Here is an 18,626-nt window from a genome sequence, read left to right as displayed (position 1 = left end):
TTCAGATGTTGTCCTCCAGTGGTCGACTCTACTTTTAGTTTAAAAAAACCTCGCTTTTTATCCCAGTTCCCATTCATTCACAGCCCTAGGCTGTCAATCACACAGCAGGGTTGCTGTCCTTCAGGACAGCCAGCCGGCCAATCAGAACCGTTTTCACTCAGCCACACCTAGAGGCAAAGTCCACTCGAGGTAAGACTTCATAAAACTATCCCAATGGTATACAGGTTCCCAACTCTCAGTATCAGTCTGTACTACTCATGGAACCTCGATATAGTGGCAGACCAGTGAGGCTTACTATAAGAGGAAGATGTGAGCTGTAGGTAAGTACACTGCACCTAGTTAGTAAAGCAGATCAAAGAAACGACAAAAAAAAAAGGTATAGTAAAATATATATTTACACAAAGAATGCTTCTGAAAATTGTATTTTTACATGTATAAAGCGCGCTAAGCGTGGAGGCACTGAAGATAATTAAACCAACATACAAAGAAATACATTTAGATACTTTTTAAAGGTCACTGCTTAGTTGGTTATTGATCGCAGTTTCAATTGTTAGAGTTTGACACTAATGACAGTTCTACTGTACTATCGGTAATGCGCACTCGCGCACAGACACCAATATACAGTAATAGTATTTAGTTTGCAAAACTACATAGGATAGTCTTTTTGGAAGGAAAATAGTTGGCTAGTCAACGAGTAGCAGAGCTTAAGGTTCTAGAGGCAGTTTTAGTGCAAGTTCACACCAAGTCCGATCCCCAACTAAGTAAAAGTCAGTTTGGAGCAGGCTCAAAGTTTCACGAAGCAGCAGAACAGCAAAAGTTCCCGTGGATACTTTCAACCTCTGGGTAAGGATACTAGAACAACAACAAAGGTGTAGACTGTTAAAGGACTCGAAAGAGGCACAAGCTGGCAGCTTGGTTCAGAGCTAAGAGTGAACACCCTAGATACCTTCACGAGCACTCCAACACTACTTCTTGCATTAAGATAAGCAGTACCTTTTCTCCCCACAGTACCTTAGTTTAGAAGAAATTTTTGTGGCTGGATTCTCCTCAATGTAGCAACGCTGGACCCGACCTCTGAATTCCTTGGTCTGGTGACAAAACGCAGGACAATGGATGGGATCTCCCAGCAGCAGCCTCGAGGGAAGACCTCTGGCACAGAATTCTTCAGCTTCTCTGGTCAGTCTGTGGTTTTGGTGCCTTTTTTGCAGCACCAACAAAGGACACCATCCGCCCGGTCAATCTTTTTCGATTCCTGCACTCTAGTGAGGGGACTTTGAGGAGTCAGACTGGGTCTCTGGAGGTTCACCTGGAGCTCAAAGACTTGGATGGATTCGGCCTTGGTAAGACAATGCACTACGTTTAGGTCAGAGGTCACCCGGCATTCGCAGTCTGCAGCTTTGGAAAGCCAAAGGATCTCAGGAGATGGGTCGGATTGTAGTTCGTCTTAGGGCTGGTTGTTGCCACCAGTCAAAGGGAAGGAGTCCTCTTCAGAGTTCCTCTGTCGCATAGAAAATGGGGTGACGACAGCAGCGGTCGCTTCACGGTGCTGCAAAAGGTATGCAAAGCGTCTCTGGTTGTCTTCTTCGGTTACTTAAGTTTCCAGTGGTCAGCTTGCCTTTAACCTCAGGAACCTCACCTTTTATTCAGTTTCAACACACCCTCCTTGCAATCTCTGAGCAGTTTCCAGAAAGGGGCGGGTGGCTTTCCAACAGCCAGACCCTCCCCCCTCGCCCCCGCAGTGGGAGCTGGTTCCAATCAGGCTGACAAATAGCAGGGGAGTGAAAATCTCCTCCCCCACTTCCTGCCTGCCCAGACTCATTGGAGCCTAGGTGGGAACAGACAAGGGTTCCCCACCAAAGGCCACGGCGACACACACACACTTCCCCCTTCAAGAATGATAGGAGGGCTCATAAAGAACAACCACCCTAGAAATGGCAAAAAAAGAAAGAGCAACCATGTTAGTGTATAAGTGACCCGATTGTGCACAACCAAGATTGAATACAGTCTGCGTTAAAAAAAAAATAAAAACACCACAATAGTTGGTAGAACACGTCCACTGCCACTGTTGGGGAGTCCTACTGGTAAGTAAGACTTCAGTAAGCTATCCCAGTGATTTGTAGATCTCCATCTCTTAGTATCAGTCTGCACTAACTCAGGACCTTGGTAGAGTGGCAGAGCAGTCAGGCTGATCTTAATAGGAAGATGTGAGATGTAGTTAAGTACATTGAACCTTAGTTAGACATGCAAACCAAAGAAACTTTAATTTATATAAAATTATATATATATATACACACACACACACAAATCACTTTAAAGACGTTTAGACTAGAACACCTCGGAATACACGGCAAAGGGCACTTTTTCACTTTTGTGTTCGTTTAGAAAGGGAATTGCAATGTTATCGTTGTATCGGTTATTACGGCGCACCTGCGGTTTTTACCAGTTCATACGGTAATAGATTTACTCTGCAAACATATAGTAAAGTCACTTAAAGGGAGGAAAATGGTTAGTGTAACATTAGCCTGGTTCAAGGTTCTAGAAAGGTTTTCTTCGCACAGCAAAAAGTACAAAAACATAACCCTAGCTGAAGGCAGTTGGGAGAGTGCTCAAAGTCTTGAGAAGTGACAGAATACTAAGAGTTCCTGTGGATTTCTTCCAGTCTCTAGTGTTATAGAAGCACTGAGTTAACAAGGGAGAACTGTTAAGGACTCAATGAAGGGACAAAAGCAGAGGCTCCAACCCTCTAGAGGGACTTCTTGGAATCAGTTAAGCAATACATTATTCCCCACAGTACATTAGGTTAGAAGAAAATGTTTGTGCTGGGTACTCCGCAATGTTGCAGCTCTGGACTCTACCTCCGGATACCTTGGTCTGATGACTGAAGGCAGGACAATGGATGGGATCTCGCAGCGCAGTCTCAAGGGAGGACCTGTGGAACGACCATCAGCAACTTCTCGGTTGATGCTGCACTTTTGGCACCTTTTCTGCAACACCAACAAAGGACTTGGAACGCCCGGTCAATCTTCGCTTCCTGTAGTCCCCACACTCTGGTGAGGGGGTCTGGGCGAGTTGGATCGGATCTCTGGAGGGTCCTTATGGGCTCAGCAAAGATTTGGACGGATTTGGCCACAACGATGCACTCGAAATGGGCACAAGGTCTCCTAGTATTGGGGTTCCGTAGCTCTGGAAACTCTTAGGACCTCTGGAGATGGCTCTATTCAAAGTTTTAACAACAAAAGGGAGACTATGGGCTAGTTTAAAGACACAGAGGTTCAACCCTTTAGAACAATCCAATTAGAAACCAAGGAACCAATGCGTCAGTCTTCCTTAATCAAATTCTTCCTCAATCTCCTCTATTCAAAGTTTGTCTTGGGAATAGTTGCTCCCACCAGCCAAAGGTAAGGAGTCCTCTTCAGAGCTGTGCTGTAGCACAGAAACTGGGTCAGGACAGCAGTGGTCGCTTCAGTGTTGCAAAGGGCCTGCGCCTTTGGTCGTCTTCTTCGGTTACTTCAGCTTCCAGTGGTCGATTTTCTTTTCACTCCAGAAGCCTCACCTTTTATACAGTTCCAGCACACCACAATCCTCTGCAATCTCCCATAGCAATTTATAGAAAGGGGCACCGCACACGGCACACACAGGCTAACAAAGAACAACCATGCGAGCAATGGTGAAAAAAGAAGGGAAGCATAAAGTTAGTACTTGGGTGCCCCTATTGCGCACTACCGACGCTATGATTATAGCCTGCGGTATAAAAACTACACAATAGTTGGAAGAAACAGGTCTACTGCCACCAGCCATTACCAGGAGATTGTCTATGTGATTAAAAAGTCACAGGCGCAGAGAGAAGGGGGAATACTAGGTTTGAAGGTGGTGTGTGCCAAACTCTCAGACGAGAGTTTTGGGAGAGATACTACTTGAGGATATAGAAAAAGGAGTCTTAAAGTAGGACCCCAATGGTCCCCAGCAACACTGCCCATACGGAGCTGTGTGATGCAGCAGTAAAAACACAGATGCCTTTAAGAGCTATGGAGCTGACAGACACAATAGTACAGGCAGAATACAAAGAATAGAGTTCCAAAATACAGAGCCCATAAGAATAAAGGGAGAGGAAAAAGGCTCCACTCATTCAGGAGATAAAACAAAAGATCCAGAAGTCCAGCAAAAAGTGATGAAGCATAAAAATGATAAATCTCCCCAATATAAGGGTACACTGGAACCAACAATCTGCGTAGGTGGGCAGCTGCCACAGCGAGTACTTCTGGTGAATACCCTTGACGCTGAAGATATGTTGAAGGGAAGCACTTCAAACTGGTAATGATTAGTGGCAACTTTGAACCAGAGATTTTCTGTGAGCTGGCAACATTGAAATATGGAAGTTTGCATCTTTCATATCTAATGTCAGGCAATCCCCTTGTACTAATAGTGGAATTACTAGCTAAAGTGTAGTCATTCGAATTTTTGTGGTTTGACTGGTCTAAAGTCTAACGCAGGGCGCATAGTTAAATCCTTTCTTGGAACACATTAGTGAGTTGAATACATACACTGGTTGACCCTGTGAGGAGGTACCAGTTCTACCGCCCCTTTTTGAAGAAGGGCTTGGATTTCTTCTTGAAGAATTTTTTTATGTTCTTACCTTGCGCTGTCTTGGAGGATAAGGTTTTGATGTGTAGAGTACCCTTTTGTTACAGTGGCCAGCACTCACTTGTCCAAAGTGATCCCCTCCCATACGTGGGCGTAATGTGATCGTTGACCCCCTTTCGTGGTTACACAAGAGGAGACCTGAACTTGAGCGACATTGTTTTTGGTCAGTGGCACCTTTAGAGGCTGCAGCCCGAGATCTACCTCTACCTCACCTAATCGCGCCTGGACAAGTAAGCTAAAAGGTGGTGGAGTGTGCTGCGTTTTGACATTTATTTTGTGTGAATGTAGTTTAAGAGGCCCTTGGGTAACCGTGGCCTTTAAATAACCTAAGTGTACTGAAGAGAAGACACCTCTCTGAACGTACGTTTGTTTGAAATTTGCCCTAGTGATTTTTAAGTCTTGTTTTTTTCTTGGCTGTTTCAAGGGTGTCATCTGCTGCCTTCCCAAAGAGCACTTGCTTTCAATGGGCATATTTAAAATCATTGCTCGTCTCCAATTTAAATCCTGACACAGCCATGCATGGCATTTTAGTAAGGTTCTCTACGCAATAATTCTTCCCGCATTATCTGCTGCATGGAGGTTGCCTCTACCTTCATTGACAATTTCTTTAATTTCTGTACGAATAGGGTCTGGGACAGAATCCTATAAATTAGTACCTTATCCCAAAAGTACCTATTGTAACTGGGGAACAGGGTTGTGTTATTAGCAAGTATGCGCCTCATGTTGCTACCTTCTTCCCCAATGCAAAAGGTTTTTTTCTCCCTTTCTCTGGGGGTGCTTCAGCAAAGGTAATGGCGTCCCTGCTCTTTTGTGGGTGGTGGTAACTAAGGAATCAGATTTGGGTTGACGCTATGTACCAAGGGTCAGAAGGTGCAGGCCGAAAAAGTTTTTATTCTGGGGTTAAGAGTCCTGGTATGTGATTTAACTAGAGAGGGTTGTATCCTTTTATTTATTGATGTAGTACAGGTATGAATTGACCTACTGCTGATTTTTCCTCAAGCATTTTGTCAACAAAATCTAGATCCTGGGGAACATCCAGCATTTGTATTTCAAAGTGATCTGATGCCCTTTTGAGTAGATCATTGTATAAGCCCTGATCATGCACAGGTGAATCAGCTATTGACTGATCACCATGTGGAGGTGAGGGGGGGGGGCAAGGTGGGGTGGAGGTGGAAATCAAGAATTGGTCGTTGTTGGTTAAGATTTTCATATTTATGATTGATCTTCCTGACCTGTGTGAACCCCAGTTTGCTTGGACTTGGTATTTATTTAACCTTGTACCCGAGTGGAAATCTTGTCCCAACCTCAGCTAGTCCTTCTCTTTATGGGCAACCTTTTTATGTCTCTCCATAGTGCATGATTGGAGTTGTAGAACCCTATAACCTTGGAGTGACTAATGTACTAGGACAGCACACAGCATTTTAAATGCAGGGACCTTTTTAATTCTCTTATTATTTCTTGGGTGGACTACTGTTCCCAATAATTAAAGTGGGATTCACATCCCCTTTACATTGATTTAAGCGTGCCAGCACACTACCTTGTGTGGAGTGCTGGTGTATCCAGTTACCTTAAAAAGTTAACTTTACCTCAGTAACTTTTTAGTCCCATTAGTTGCAGGCTGTTAAATCAACCTCGTTAATGCACAGAAGGGCCATCATTCTGCTAGAAGGGTGGGCTCCTTTTTTCACAATTTCTTGTTTCCTTGTTGTTGGAGGTCTTCCCCTGCCATTCTACGTGGGAAATTACCTTGGTTGAAGTTTGTATTCCCTGCCAAGGCTCCAGAGTGTCTGAGAAGGCAGGAAGAGAGTGAGTCTGCAGCCCTTGTCTTTCTCCATGCCTGAAGGGATCCTGAAGGGAACCAAGTCTCAATGGTGTGGGGGGCTGGCTTTCCTTATTGGACAGCCAGACCGCCCCTTTCTGTAAACTGCAGGGAGAGTTTGCAGAAGATGTGCTGTAGTTCCTGATAAATACTCTGATTCTGGATGCTACAGAGGAAGATGAATAAAAGAAGTCTAATGATTTTCAGCGACGGGAGAGCCTGATGCAATCCTTCCTTCCAATCGACATGGTGCCCAGAACACGAAGACTACTAGCCAGAGGCTGAAGGGATCCACTAGTTTCAAGAAGACCTGCATTTTGACTCCTCCCATGACATGCTGCAGCCTTCCTGGGCTGCTATCTGCCAATAACCTAGGACCGCGAGCCCGAGTCAGTGCATCGTCTTCCGAAGTCCGAATCCATCCAAAACTTGGTGGACACCTGCTGGATCTCCAGAGAGACAATTTGAATCCCTGTAGTCCCCCCACCAAAGTGCACAACCAAGAGAGTTAAGAGTCCGACCAGCGATATTTGTTCTTAATCTGGCTGCTGTAACAAGGCGTCAAATCCAGAAGCACGAGAATCCGGGAAGAAACCTTTGCTGGAAGCCACCTCTGAAAACTGCTGGCTCAAAGTTCACATACAGCGTCCAGTTCTTTCCTCTCCAGACCAAGCATCCATGGACTGGGTCCTGTGCTGTTGATCCGGTAGGCATCCACTCCGAAACTTTTCTCCTAAGGTACTGTGCTGGCTTGGGTAATAATTTCCTTAAGTCTTGTGTGAATCCGAGGCCGAGCAGGTGATTCGTGTGGTTGGGAAGTTTGCCCATACAACTTGCCCAGGCCAAGTGCTGGAACGCAAATAGGGAGTCTTCTCTCAAATGCCCAGAACACGTTTACCCAACTCTGAAGATATTTACTTGTTAAAGAAGATATCCTCTGGAACTCTGACTTTCCTGCAACTGAACCAGATCCCGACTTGTCTACAAGCTGGCACCTAGACCACTAGGGTCCCTCTTCTGCCTCTGAGAAAACTCATGCTACAGATCATGCTACAGACTATCGAAGGACTTTGTTGATAAGGATTCTGTTATCAGTTAGTGTTGTAACTGTGACAATTGCTAGTGTAAGCCACAACTAGGTGGAACTGGCATTTTCATGTAACTATTGTGGGTGCGAGCCACTACTATTTAAGCAGTCGCATGTAAAAGTATACAAGCTGCTTTACTTTGAATAGAGTTCCACATCCTAAAAAGTAATACGTGTTGGTACTGTTTTAGTATTCTTAACTGAATGAGTGTAAAAGCTCACCAATAGGGTACCTCCCTTGAAACATTGCGTCTTTCTTAAAGTGGATCATTGGGTTTTGCTTTCCTTGCTCTGCTTTACACAGAGCTAAAACAGTCCCCTGGTTAATACTTAGCTTTGAGTTGCTGAAAGCCCCTCAACGTATACAGGTGTTAGGGAGAATTCTAAGAAATGTGCTAATTCTCTTCTACCGTAGAGACCCCCAGTTCATTTTGCTGGACTCTTATTAATTTCTAACCTGGAGAGAGACCTTTTTCCCACTCTCTCATTTCTTTGATTTGGACTCTGTTTCTTTTGATTTTGGAGTCTGACAAACTTCATTAGGCATCTTTACATTGTGACACACAGCACCTTCAGTGCAGTGGCACAGGGAAGTCTTAGATTTCCCAAAGGTTTAAATACCTTCTCTTGGTCAAACTACTGTTTCCAAGAGCAGTGAAGTGAAATTGACTGTACTTACATTTTTTTTACTTTCTAGATCAAGCACACACACTATCTTACAAGAGGGTGCTGGAAGGGTTACTTGGTATCCCCTTTGTTTAGTTTCTCATGTAACATTTTTATGTTACCCTTTCTACAATTAATGGCTGGTGTCAGTGGTTTACTTTTTCCTACCATTGTGTGTTTCTACCGCGGGTTGCAATTGCAGCTGCAGTAAAGCACCCATAGGTGCACATTTTGTCAAAATGGCCCAGTCTTTTTTTGCCATTTCTTGTTGGAAAGGTCCTTCTTGAGATTTACTCTGTGCGCCAAACCAGGTTTGATCTCTTTGTTTTGTCTTTGGCGGGATTCACTGTGAAGCCCGCCTCTGGCTCCAGTGTGTCTGGCAGGGCAGGAAGCAAGGGAGGTGCCCGAAACTCCCTGTGCTTAGTCTCCTTGATTACAGGAATTCACCCAAGGGTGATTGGCTGGAGGGCTGTTCTCGGAGGACAGCCACCCAGCTGTGCGATTGACAGCTAGGCTGTGAATGAATGGGAGAAACCTGCATAAAAAAGGCAAGGCTTTTTGCTTGGAAGGCAGAGTTGACCACTGGACGAAGGAATTCGAAGAACAACTTGGAAGAGACGCCTACTGCAACTCCTGGACCGTTTGTTTGCCCGGTGATGCCCTCTGCAGTGCTGAAGCTCCGAATTTCCCTCGACTAAAGACCTGCAAATACCTCCTCCTCCTCCTCCCCTTGGGTTGGTGGGACCAATCGTCCCCAAGACGAGCTCTTCTGGATATCCTATCCGAGCTTGCTGTACTTCCATTGCTGCCGCAGGAAAAGACTGCTAGGGAGAGGAACACCAGAATCGAGTGAGTGTCTTTTAAGTCAAACCCGATCGCCAGGAAGATCCTCTGGACTCCCAGGAAGCAGGACTGACCAAGCCCGAGCCACCTCAGAGTGCTCGACCCCAGATGTGAGGAAAGTCCATAGTGGTATCCGAGAACCGCGGTGGTGCTATTTGAGAGCGTCGCAAGAAGCTGAAACCGCAAAGTGCAGCTGATCTGAAGTTTGTCCATTGCTGCCGCAGACCTATTAGTTGTGCAGGAGTCCCCAGACGTCCTCCCTCTTGTCCCCATGACTGAGGCCCAGGAACAGTATCTGCAGACCTACACAGGAACAGAAGCCAGCTGGAACCAATTTGTTCCAACCAAAAGGTACTGTAAAACTAAGGGGATTTACCTCTGGTCTTGTAGCCTTGCTAGTTCTCAGTTAAGACTTGTCTTGGTTGCTCTTGTAGAGTTGCTTGCACCTTTCTCCCTCACAAGTCTCCCAGCTTGTGGCCCTACAGAGATTTGTGCAAGACTTTCTACCTACTTGCAAGAAGTGCTTCAGCTCACCTAGACTTTCGCTCAACTAACATTGACGGTCCTCGCTCCCTGAAAGACTCTTCTTACCTCTGACTTTGTGCTTTACCTTTCCCTCAGGAAAGGGTTCATTTACTTTGCATTGGAGGGTTCAAAAAGTACTTTCCTGCTTAAGAATGTATTTGTTAACCATTGTTTTATTCCCTCACCTTCTTTTGACACTAAAGTAGTGCTCTAAATGTACCAGTGATATATTAAAGTCCACAGTGTCCTCGTTTTTTAAGTCAGCCCAGTGTAAAGGAAGAATCTGTGTGCCATCCCAAATGGGTATTTGCTGATTTAGAGAAACTGAGTGTGTATTTTGAAGTCCATTTGTGTGTTACTTATATATTGCTCCCTTCAAAAGAAAGCTTATTCAACTGACTTAAATAATTGCTTAATCAAGAACCCTTCTAAGTGTTTATTTGCATACTTGTCACTGAATCTGTGTAATAATCTTACAGCTCACATTGAGATAATCCTGGCTGCTCAGTCACTCTACCAACTTGTGTAGTACATGCTTATACCAAAGATTGGGTTAATTATTGCCAAGAGGTCAAGGCTGGTGCAGTCGCCCACAGAGGCTCCTCCCTCTTTCCTGGAGACGGTACATCTGAAGCAGAAGCCAGGAGGAGGGTGCGTTGCTTCTGCTTACTGTAGCTACGTTACGTGAGTAATCGAATAGTTCCGAACTTTCCTACTGCTTCCTCACCTTTCCGCAACTCCTCTGCTTCTTACCTTTCAAACTCCTTTATATTTCCAGGTTTTCTTTTCCTCCGCGCCCACCGAGCGCAGAGAGTACTCCCACGGCCCCGAGCTTATCGCAGGAACCCTTTCAAGCAGCGTTCCCCGTTGTTAAGGAAGATTCTTTTCAAGTAGGTCGTGTACCTCGTCAGATACTTAACTCCCATCAGGCTACTGTTTGCTGTTAGTAATTCTCGACCCTTTCAGGTTGTGTTCCTTTCTGCTAATGAGGATTCGTGGCATCAGACTACATTTCCCATAACCCCTTCTCCACAAGTCACCAACCTTGTCCTCGTCAACATAGGTAAACTAAACTCCTCAATAGGTATTCTGAGTAAGACTTCCTACTCCCTTCTTTCAAACCTCTCTTTTCCCTTACTCTTTTACCCAAAGGAGTCAAGCGTGTTTCAAACAGCAGGACTTCCCATCCGTCTATTCTCCCGTTCTAACAGAAATACAGTCCGGAAAGGTATCCTCATTTCCTATATCCTTTGACATACCTTTCCGTCAAAAACATCTTAGTAATTCTCTCCTTATATTATAGTTACCTCCACGTGAAGTAGAATACACCTGCTAGACATTGGGGATCAAACTACGCTCTCTAGCCACGCACCCCAATTTCTATTGACCAGCGCTCTCAAGCAGCCCAGGGTTTTTTCCCTTTCGAGGGTTTCCCTGCTGTGGTCTCCAAGAGCTTTAATCACAAGCGCGAGGAGAGTGCGGCAGGTGAACTTTCATCACTTCCTACAGCTCCGAAGACAAGGTAGGCTGTACTTTGATTGTGTTACCCATCGGCCAACATCAAGAGTGAGAAATAGATAATTTGATTGGTATCCTATAAGTGTCTAACAGCTACCCACATTCTCAGGTGGTAACAGCCTTATACAAATAGTGGTGCTTATGTACTGCGCCTCAGAAATGGGTTTTATTAAGTCTTTGTAGGACTTTAGAAAAACGGTCCTAACAGTTGTCATCATAAGTATCGTCATCACCAAATTGATCGCAATAGCCAGAATTGTCTTGATCTACATTGCACTGGTCTTGTGCATCATGGGGCTGTAAATGTGCATCCACCTCTAATCTGGAGGATTTAGACAGAGGCTTTCTCAGTAAGTGGACATTTTTCCATAAATGTTACAAAGGAAGAGACCTTGTCAATGGTTTGCTGTAATTTCTCCTTTGTCCAGGATTTGTAGAATAAATGTCTTGTAAAGGGAATGTAGCTTCTTCAGGGGTATGATGTGGGCTATAAGCTAAAGCTTGAGACAAGGGAGAAGAAGCTTGTGTAATGTGATGTTTTGGTGACGTGTTAGCAAAGATTCCTCTTTACTGCACCTTTCCTTCCATTTCTATGGACCCCCAAACTTTTTGCTTTTACTTTTGTATCAGACCTGTTCTTTAAGTGCAATGAAGCCTTAAGCTTCAATAAGCTGGCTTTTGCTCATCCGTTATTGGGAAACAGACATGTCCTTCAGGCCATCAGTACTGGTAAACATTGTTTCCCTTAGTCTAGTTACTTTGTTACTACTTTTAATAACGTTTTACCACTTGTGGTAGTTTTTTTTTTTACCATTGTACAATGCATCTTACAATGCAGTATAATGGGATACACTTTTTGTTTTGCCCTAGACTAACAGTATTTTTTGTTACTCTAGGTGTGCTAAATTGACAAGTTGGTGGCAGCAGTGACTTTTTGGTGCATTTAATTTTAGCCTTGCTGCGTTTTGCTACAAACTGTGTCTAGAGGTCAAACATGGACATGCCACAAGATTTTGCACTTGTCCTTTAGCCTTCTTCCTGACCCGCAAGGTCAGGAAAATCCTTATATGGACTTCCAGTGACCGGGAAAGCAGAAGCTTTTGGTGGGCTACTGGAGGGCTGGAGGGAGAAGTGTCAGAAGTGAGATGGAACGAACATTGCTTCTGCATACGGAATCATAATAGCTCTACAGTGGCACAGCACTGGGATATTAAGAAACATAACTTATCACAGATAAGATTTCAAATACTGGACGTTGTTAAGAAAAGAACTACACATGAATGTACAACAAAGACTTGACCAGAGAGAATCATTCTGGATAGACAAATTGGGAAACTGAATGAGGAGATTCATTATGCTTGTTTTCTTTGAACATATGGGTTTAGAACATTGAACCATGTTCGTTTCTTCTCAACATGCTAGTGTTTATAGATTATGTAGAACATTGAAATAGGTTTACGAGGCTTGCTTTAATTGAATGCTTTCTATGCATACGGTTTTTGAATATGTATTTGGAACATTAAGATGCTGAATGGTTAAAATATTATGATTGTACCGATAACATAACATTTGCCCACACATGAATTGTGAGACAGTACTGTACTAAGATGGAGTACTTCCGACAGCAGCTATTTGTACTAGAAACATAATTGCGCACACAACATTTAGGTACTGAATAACTTAATGCAGTTGTACACACCACTTGTTTAGATTTCTAAAAGACAATACATTACTCCCTTGTGTTGAGTAAGAGATGTATGTGAATCCAGGGCCCCGCAAACGGATTTACTTTATACACCAGAGACCTGTAAGGTTAAGAACTCACAACCAGATTCAGCGGCTCATAGATAAATCAATTGGGAATTTTCTATTCCACACATTAATATGCGCTGTACTGACTCCATGGTCTGAAGCAATAAAAGTAATAATTTGAACGTAACGTAATGAAGAATAATCGATCATGACCCCGTGACGAAATGCACCAGAGAAATAGGGATTTCACTTTAAAAAGAAATGGTAATCCACCTATTACAGGGACTCCACTTCATTAACGACAGTACAGTCTGAATATACGCGAGGAAACCTTGGTGATCCCCCGTCCCGCCTACCCGCTTCCCCCATGGATATGGGAATTGAGACGCACCCGTGATGACCAATCCTAGCCTATGGACGACGCCATGATCACCATGGTTACAGATAAAAACCGTAAATCCTCGCGGGTGTACTTCGCTGCAACCCGTTACGAGGTGCTCGAACAGACACGTAAGGAAGGTAAGTTCCGTGGGTACTGTACAGACACACTGAGGTTAGCAATGTGGAGGTTGAGATTCAGCAACACTCTTTGTAATTACAGGGAGAGGTCCCTACATGCATGTAACGATTCAAGGCGAGGAAGAGTAATGTCCATGTAAGCTCAGGTAAATATTTATACGGGTTCAAAGTCAACATGAAAGGTTGATGTAGTTAAAATTATACAGCAAAGAAACTAATGGAAACGCTGTATTTGTTCTTTTTACCTCATCTACGTTAAACGTAATCGCAACACATTACAATGGCTTGACATGCAAACGTTGGTATGTATTCATGACCTTTATTGAAATCTGTATTTGCATATTGCATATGAATATGAAATATGATGTTAATTAATTGTTTTGAAAAAAGCCCTGAAGATGGTGCTAGGCACCGAAATGTATTGGCAATAGCTTACACTAAAAGGAAGAGGAATCCTTTTTTCGCCTTTGATATATTGTGCAATTAAAACAAGTTTTCATTTAAGAAGCACAGAAGTTTTTTCGAAATTTATTTGAATCTTTGGAAATCCTCTATTAAATGAAGAAATAGAAGTACAATTGAATGACAATTAAATCGAAAGATAAACAAAACACTTTGGGATATAGTATAAAACAACACATTTAGCTCTAATTGGGAGCAAGGAGAGAGCACCGGTTATTAGGGGGTGGATTCCACCCTGTTTTTCGACTTGTCAAGATTATACATAGCCCTTGGGTCATTGGGCTAGTTGCAACCTGGGAGCTCCATATATACACACACAATTATATAAAAGTAGAACTCCCAAAGTAACTGCTACAAAGACAAATTGCACAATAGAACAAATAGTGGTGCCCACCTTTACTCTGTACCTATTACTTTGGCTTTGCCACAGCTTGTTCACACAAGCACTCTGAAAGTTAGGAACACGTTTATTAGTTTGATGTTCCTCAACACTGAACTGTTCACTGGACCCCAGGGACCCTACCATCATTTTTTCCAGCTTTAATGTACTGTATGCTGAACTTTTGGGGACAAGGCCCCAGACAGTTTAGGGTTGGAGTTCTGAAGTTAGGATTCATTCTCTGTGGACTTGTAGTGCAAATACTCACCTTTAGCTTTCTTTTCAGGGGTTTTGGTATGTATTTTGCCTTAGACCAGTAATTGTATATATGCATCTACTCGTTTGTAGTCATTTTTCACTGTGTGTTTTGGCCATAAGTAACAAACTATTTGTATATGTGATTGTCCAAGCGTAATCTTTGACTGATGCACTGTGTGTACTCATTGTGGACCCCTTACAAGGTCACCACCTCTTCAGACTTAGCCTAGACCACTTGCCCAGCTACCTTGAAGTGGTTTTGCTACAGCTCCCCAGAGTTGTCCCCGCCACAATATAGGTTGACCATCTATACATCTGTCCACCAGGCCAGAGTATAGAAAATAAGTCCTAATGCAGTCACCTTCCTTGACAAAATCTTGGATTAGCACTAATCGGGGGGAGGGGACGGGGCCAAAAGTACAAGGGCTCTCGTGAGAGGTACGGCTTATGGACTTTACATGCCTCAGTGCACCATTTGCAGATTAGCAATAGCTGGGCTAATCCCCCACAGGATTCTCTCCATTTTCTTCTCATATAGAAACCTGCCAATAAAATATATTGGTACTTAATCTTCACATCACAAACATTACACATTAAAAAAAAAAAACATTTGCCAACAACTAGTTAGATAAATTGCACAATCGCAATGTTGGGGGCGTTATTTCATAATTAGCTCATTACTTTAGATCTTAAATGCACAGCCCCTTTACTAACTTAGTTTGGCAAAGTATATTTCACCACTTTGACCTGTGCCTGCAATAACAAACCAATTGCATCAGATCTAGTTGTGAATCCATATTTGAGGTAATGCAATTTAATATAGGCTCTTCTCAAGCTGGTGTGCTTTGAGCACGAGAGCAGAAAGTCAAAACAAACAGCCTCAACAATCAGTCTCTTCCCACTATTTCCGTATTCCATCTCCATGTGGTCTCATGTTTCTTTAGGACTTTCCGATTCAGGTCCTAATCAAAACTTTCCAGAAAGTCCAATATGTGTTTCCATAACTAGTGCCAAACCTAAGCTCAATGGTAAAGTCTATCCCTTGCCCGCTGATGCCCCACCTGAACAATTGTCTTAATTTCCTCTGCTCTCCACATAATCTTATTAAAGAGTAGTAGTTTAAACTATGAAACAACAATGTCCCACTACAAATAAATGGCCAAATAGCTCATTTAAATATTTGAACAGGCATATAATATATAGATTTTAATTGCTTTGCTTATAATGTAAACGTTGACCTTCAGAAATTGCCAAAATGTAAAAAAGGACCACAATATTATCTCTCACAAAAGTTCAAATTAAAATTGTTACCACCAGTAAAAACACATTCATATACAGGGACGAACAATGCTCTTTTGATCACAAAAGACAGTACAATAGATCAGAAATCAGATTTGAGAGGAAGTATTGAGCATCTTACAATGGGATGAGTTTGAGTGGCATAATGACCAGGTCGTGGAGGGGAGTAAACTGAACAGTCACCACGGACAACACTTGGGTGGCTATACATAAAGAACAACCAACATTCATTAGACATTTTTAAGCGCAGGTAGGCAGTATGGCCAGCTGTGTTGGGGATGTGACCATGATGGATTCAGTGCTGGAGTGGAGTCAGAGAAAGTGCGGGACAGAGCCTAAGAGGGGAGGGATAAATGTTAGCTAGAAGGAAGATGAGAGGCAGGTTAGGAGGGTAACTCAGAAGTGAAGTTATGCTTTTAGTCTGGTTTTGAACAAAATTATGCAAGTAAAGCATTTGAAAGCAAGACACAAGTTACTTTACCATTTCCAATACAACGGCCTGAGTTTGTGCCTCTTTTTCTGCCAAAATTTCTTCAATTTCATCCAAAGATTTTCCTTTGCCATCGTCTATTTCTTCATCTGCACCTATCCTGCCGCTCTTCATGACAAACACAAAATGGGATATTAGGCAGTGGAAAATAAGGTCACTGGGATCTCTTACCAAATGTTACATATTTTAGACCCCAACAAAAACATGAATTAAACAGTTTTGAAGTTCAATAACAAAAGAAAAAAAATAAGATTACAGGACAATACTGCCATTTTGTCCAGATTAAAGAATAACAAAAAACGGGTTGAAATGTACTTTATGCCTATTTTTCAAAACAGTCATTACTTCGCTAGGTTTAAATTATTGGGTTTCTCAACAGGGGTCAAAGGCACTTGTAAACCACTCAGCCTATTTTTACAATAATGACCCCCAAACAAACTAGATTGCTTACATCAAGTTGTTCTTTCGTTGGTTCGGGTGAGCGATCAGGAACTGGCAAACCAGAAGGGTCATCATAAGGATCTTCCAGAATGACGGTATGATTGATCCTGTCGGCAATTAAGAACGTGAATCAAGATGGCTGCATGCATTTGAACTGTCCGCTCCACAAAAAGAAGAATGCTCATAAGGCAGACTATTCTTCTAACATTTTTGCATAGTCTTAACCATAACAATTCAAAGTGAAGTGGTTGACCTTCACAAACCTTACAGCATGCAAAATTATGGTAGTGGTGATGATTTGTATATAAATGATGTAATCTGTATCATTAGGAAATGTGCATTGTGCTGGCTTTTCATCCATATAATGTAACAGGATAACGTTTTTCTTTTCACAGCAAAACACTTGATGCAAACATAGCTTGTTTGAGCAGCTATGTTACACAAAAGAATTTTAGGCAAAACAAAGGATATTGTATTAGCACCCAAGAGGCCATGTCATGGGGTTTCCGATTCAATCCGTAAACTCAGAAGGCAGACTACCTATAAGTTATGCCTGCGTTTCACCCTCTCGAGAAGTTGGCAGCACCTCCCCAACCTCTCCATCTTCAACCCTGTGGTATAAGCATTTGCTCTCTGCATTCTTTGCCTCCACTCCTCACCACTTTCCACTCCCCACAACATCATAATGCAGTTTCTACTTACCTGCGCCCGTCTCCTAGCTATCACACCTCTCCCCCCCACCCCTCACAGCAACATCCCAAAATTGGCAACCATTACCTGACTGGTAACCTCAGGCCCACCTCGAAGGTTATGGTTTAATGATTCTGCTACGAGAGGATAACTCGATCCACAGTATAAGTTATACAGATAAAGTTAAACTTGCTGATAAAAGCATAGACTTAATACATTGTCATTACCAGTAGAATTATATAAAGCATTTTGTATTCTACAAGTTTAAAATGGTCAATAAAAAAGGCATAATCTTGCAAACATGGCCTTCTTTTATACAGACCCCATCTCCAAAGATCGAAGAGGTACAGAGTTCAGCTTTCTGCGAAACAGCGCCAGCATTAATCAGATACTAGTATATTAGCAGTGATATGTAGGTACTCTGAAACAAAGGTTGTTACAAGAAAATAAGCCGTTTACATTTCAAATTCAGATTCTCCATGGAGATGCAGTTTATAAGGAGCCAGGTCAGAGTTTATTAGTCAGGTTATCCATACAGGACTACTACAAAAGAACACTAAACCTTAATTTTTAACCAAAGCAGAAAAATAAAAGCATTATCCATTATATGTCTGCTTCATCAGAATCAACCTGTTGAATGAATCCTTTTGTCAGCGACAAACACCAATATATATGTAATCTCGCATTTAAATGTGCGTTAAAGTGAACGTGATCAATTGAATTAAGGAGGATTGGCATCGTGACTGCGCTTTCTGTGAGGTTTCTACTTAATTTATTTTAAAATTAATGATTTATGAGTGTAATGTTGAATAGTATACTGTCCTGGTTCAATTTTATGGAAAATGTGATGATTCACGTAGATTATAGTTATGAATTGGGCAAAGTGCCGGGGGTGGGGGGACAGGCGGGGTGTATCAGTGGTCAGAGGGAAGGACAAAGTGCCATTGGGGGCGGAAGTGCCGGGGGTGGCAAAGTGCCAGGGGGGGCGGGCAGAGGGTAGGGCAAAGTGCAAGGGGGGTTGGGGGGGCAGCGGGAAGGGCAAAGTGCCGGTGGGGGCAGAGGGAGGTCTCACCAAGCCTTCCACAAAGCAATCAGAACAAAACTCTTAATCTAATACCACCCAATTGCTTTCTTAGGTCTGACTAAACTCTGTATGTATTACTGCTGACGTATGTACCTGCAAGTAAGAGACCTTACGGTCACATGTAATCTTCCTACTGAAACATTTTCACACACC

The 18,626-nt window shown here is 42.9% G+C and overlaps 1 protein-coding gene across 2 annotated transcripts in view; it reads right to left on the bottom strand.

The window, feature by feature from the left end:
- The window catches only part of PPIL4 (peptidylprolyl isomerase like 4), a 521,963-nt gene that overhangs the window by 343,092 nt on the left and 160,245 nt on the right, over positions 1 to 18,626 (bottom strand). For both annotated transcript variants that reach the window (XM_069607668.1, XM_069607669.1), the window contains exons 6-7: positions 16,710 to 16,806; positions 16,250 to 16,366 (exon numbers count right to left, since the gene is read on the bottom strand). In XM_069607668.1, the coding sequence (XP_069463769.1) occupies positions 16,250 to 16,366; positions 16,710 to 16,806 (214 nt within the window). The remainder of the gene's footprint in view (positions 1 to 16,249; positions 16,367 to 16,709; positions 16,807 to 18,626) is intronic.

The sequence above is a fragment of the Ambystoma mexicanum genome, chromosome 4q, assembly GCF_040938575.1.
Source record: "Ambystoma mexicanum isolate Mex_15411 chromosome 4q, UKY_AmexF1_1, whole genome shotgun sequence".
NCBI classification, from domain to species: Eukaryota; Metazoa; Chordata; class Amphibia; order Caudata; family Ambystomatidae; genus Ambystoma; species Ambystoma mexicanum.
The sequence above is the reverse complement of the archived record's forward strand: the minus strand, read 5'-3'. Positions and strand labels throughout refer to the sequence as shown.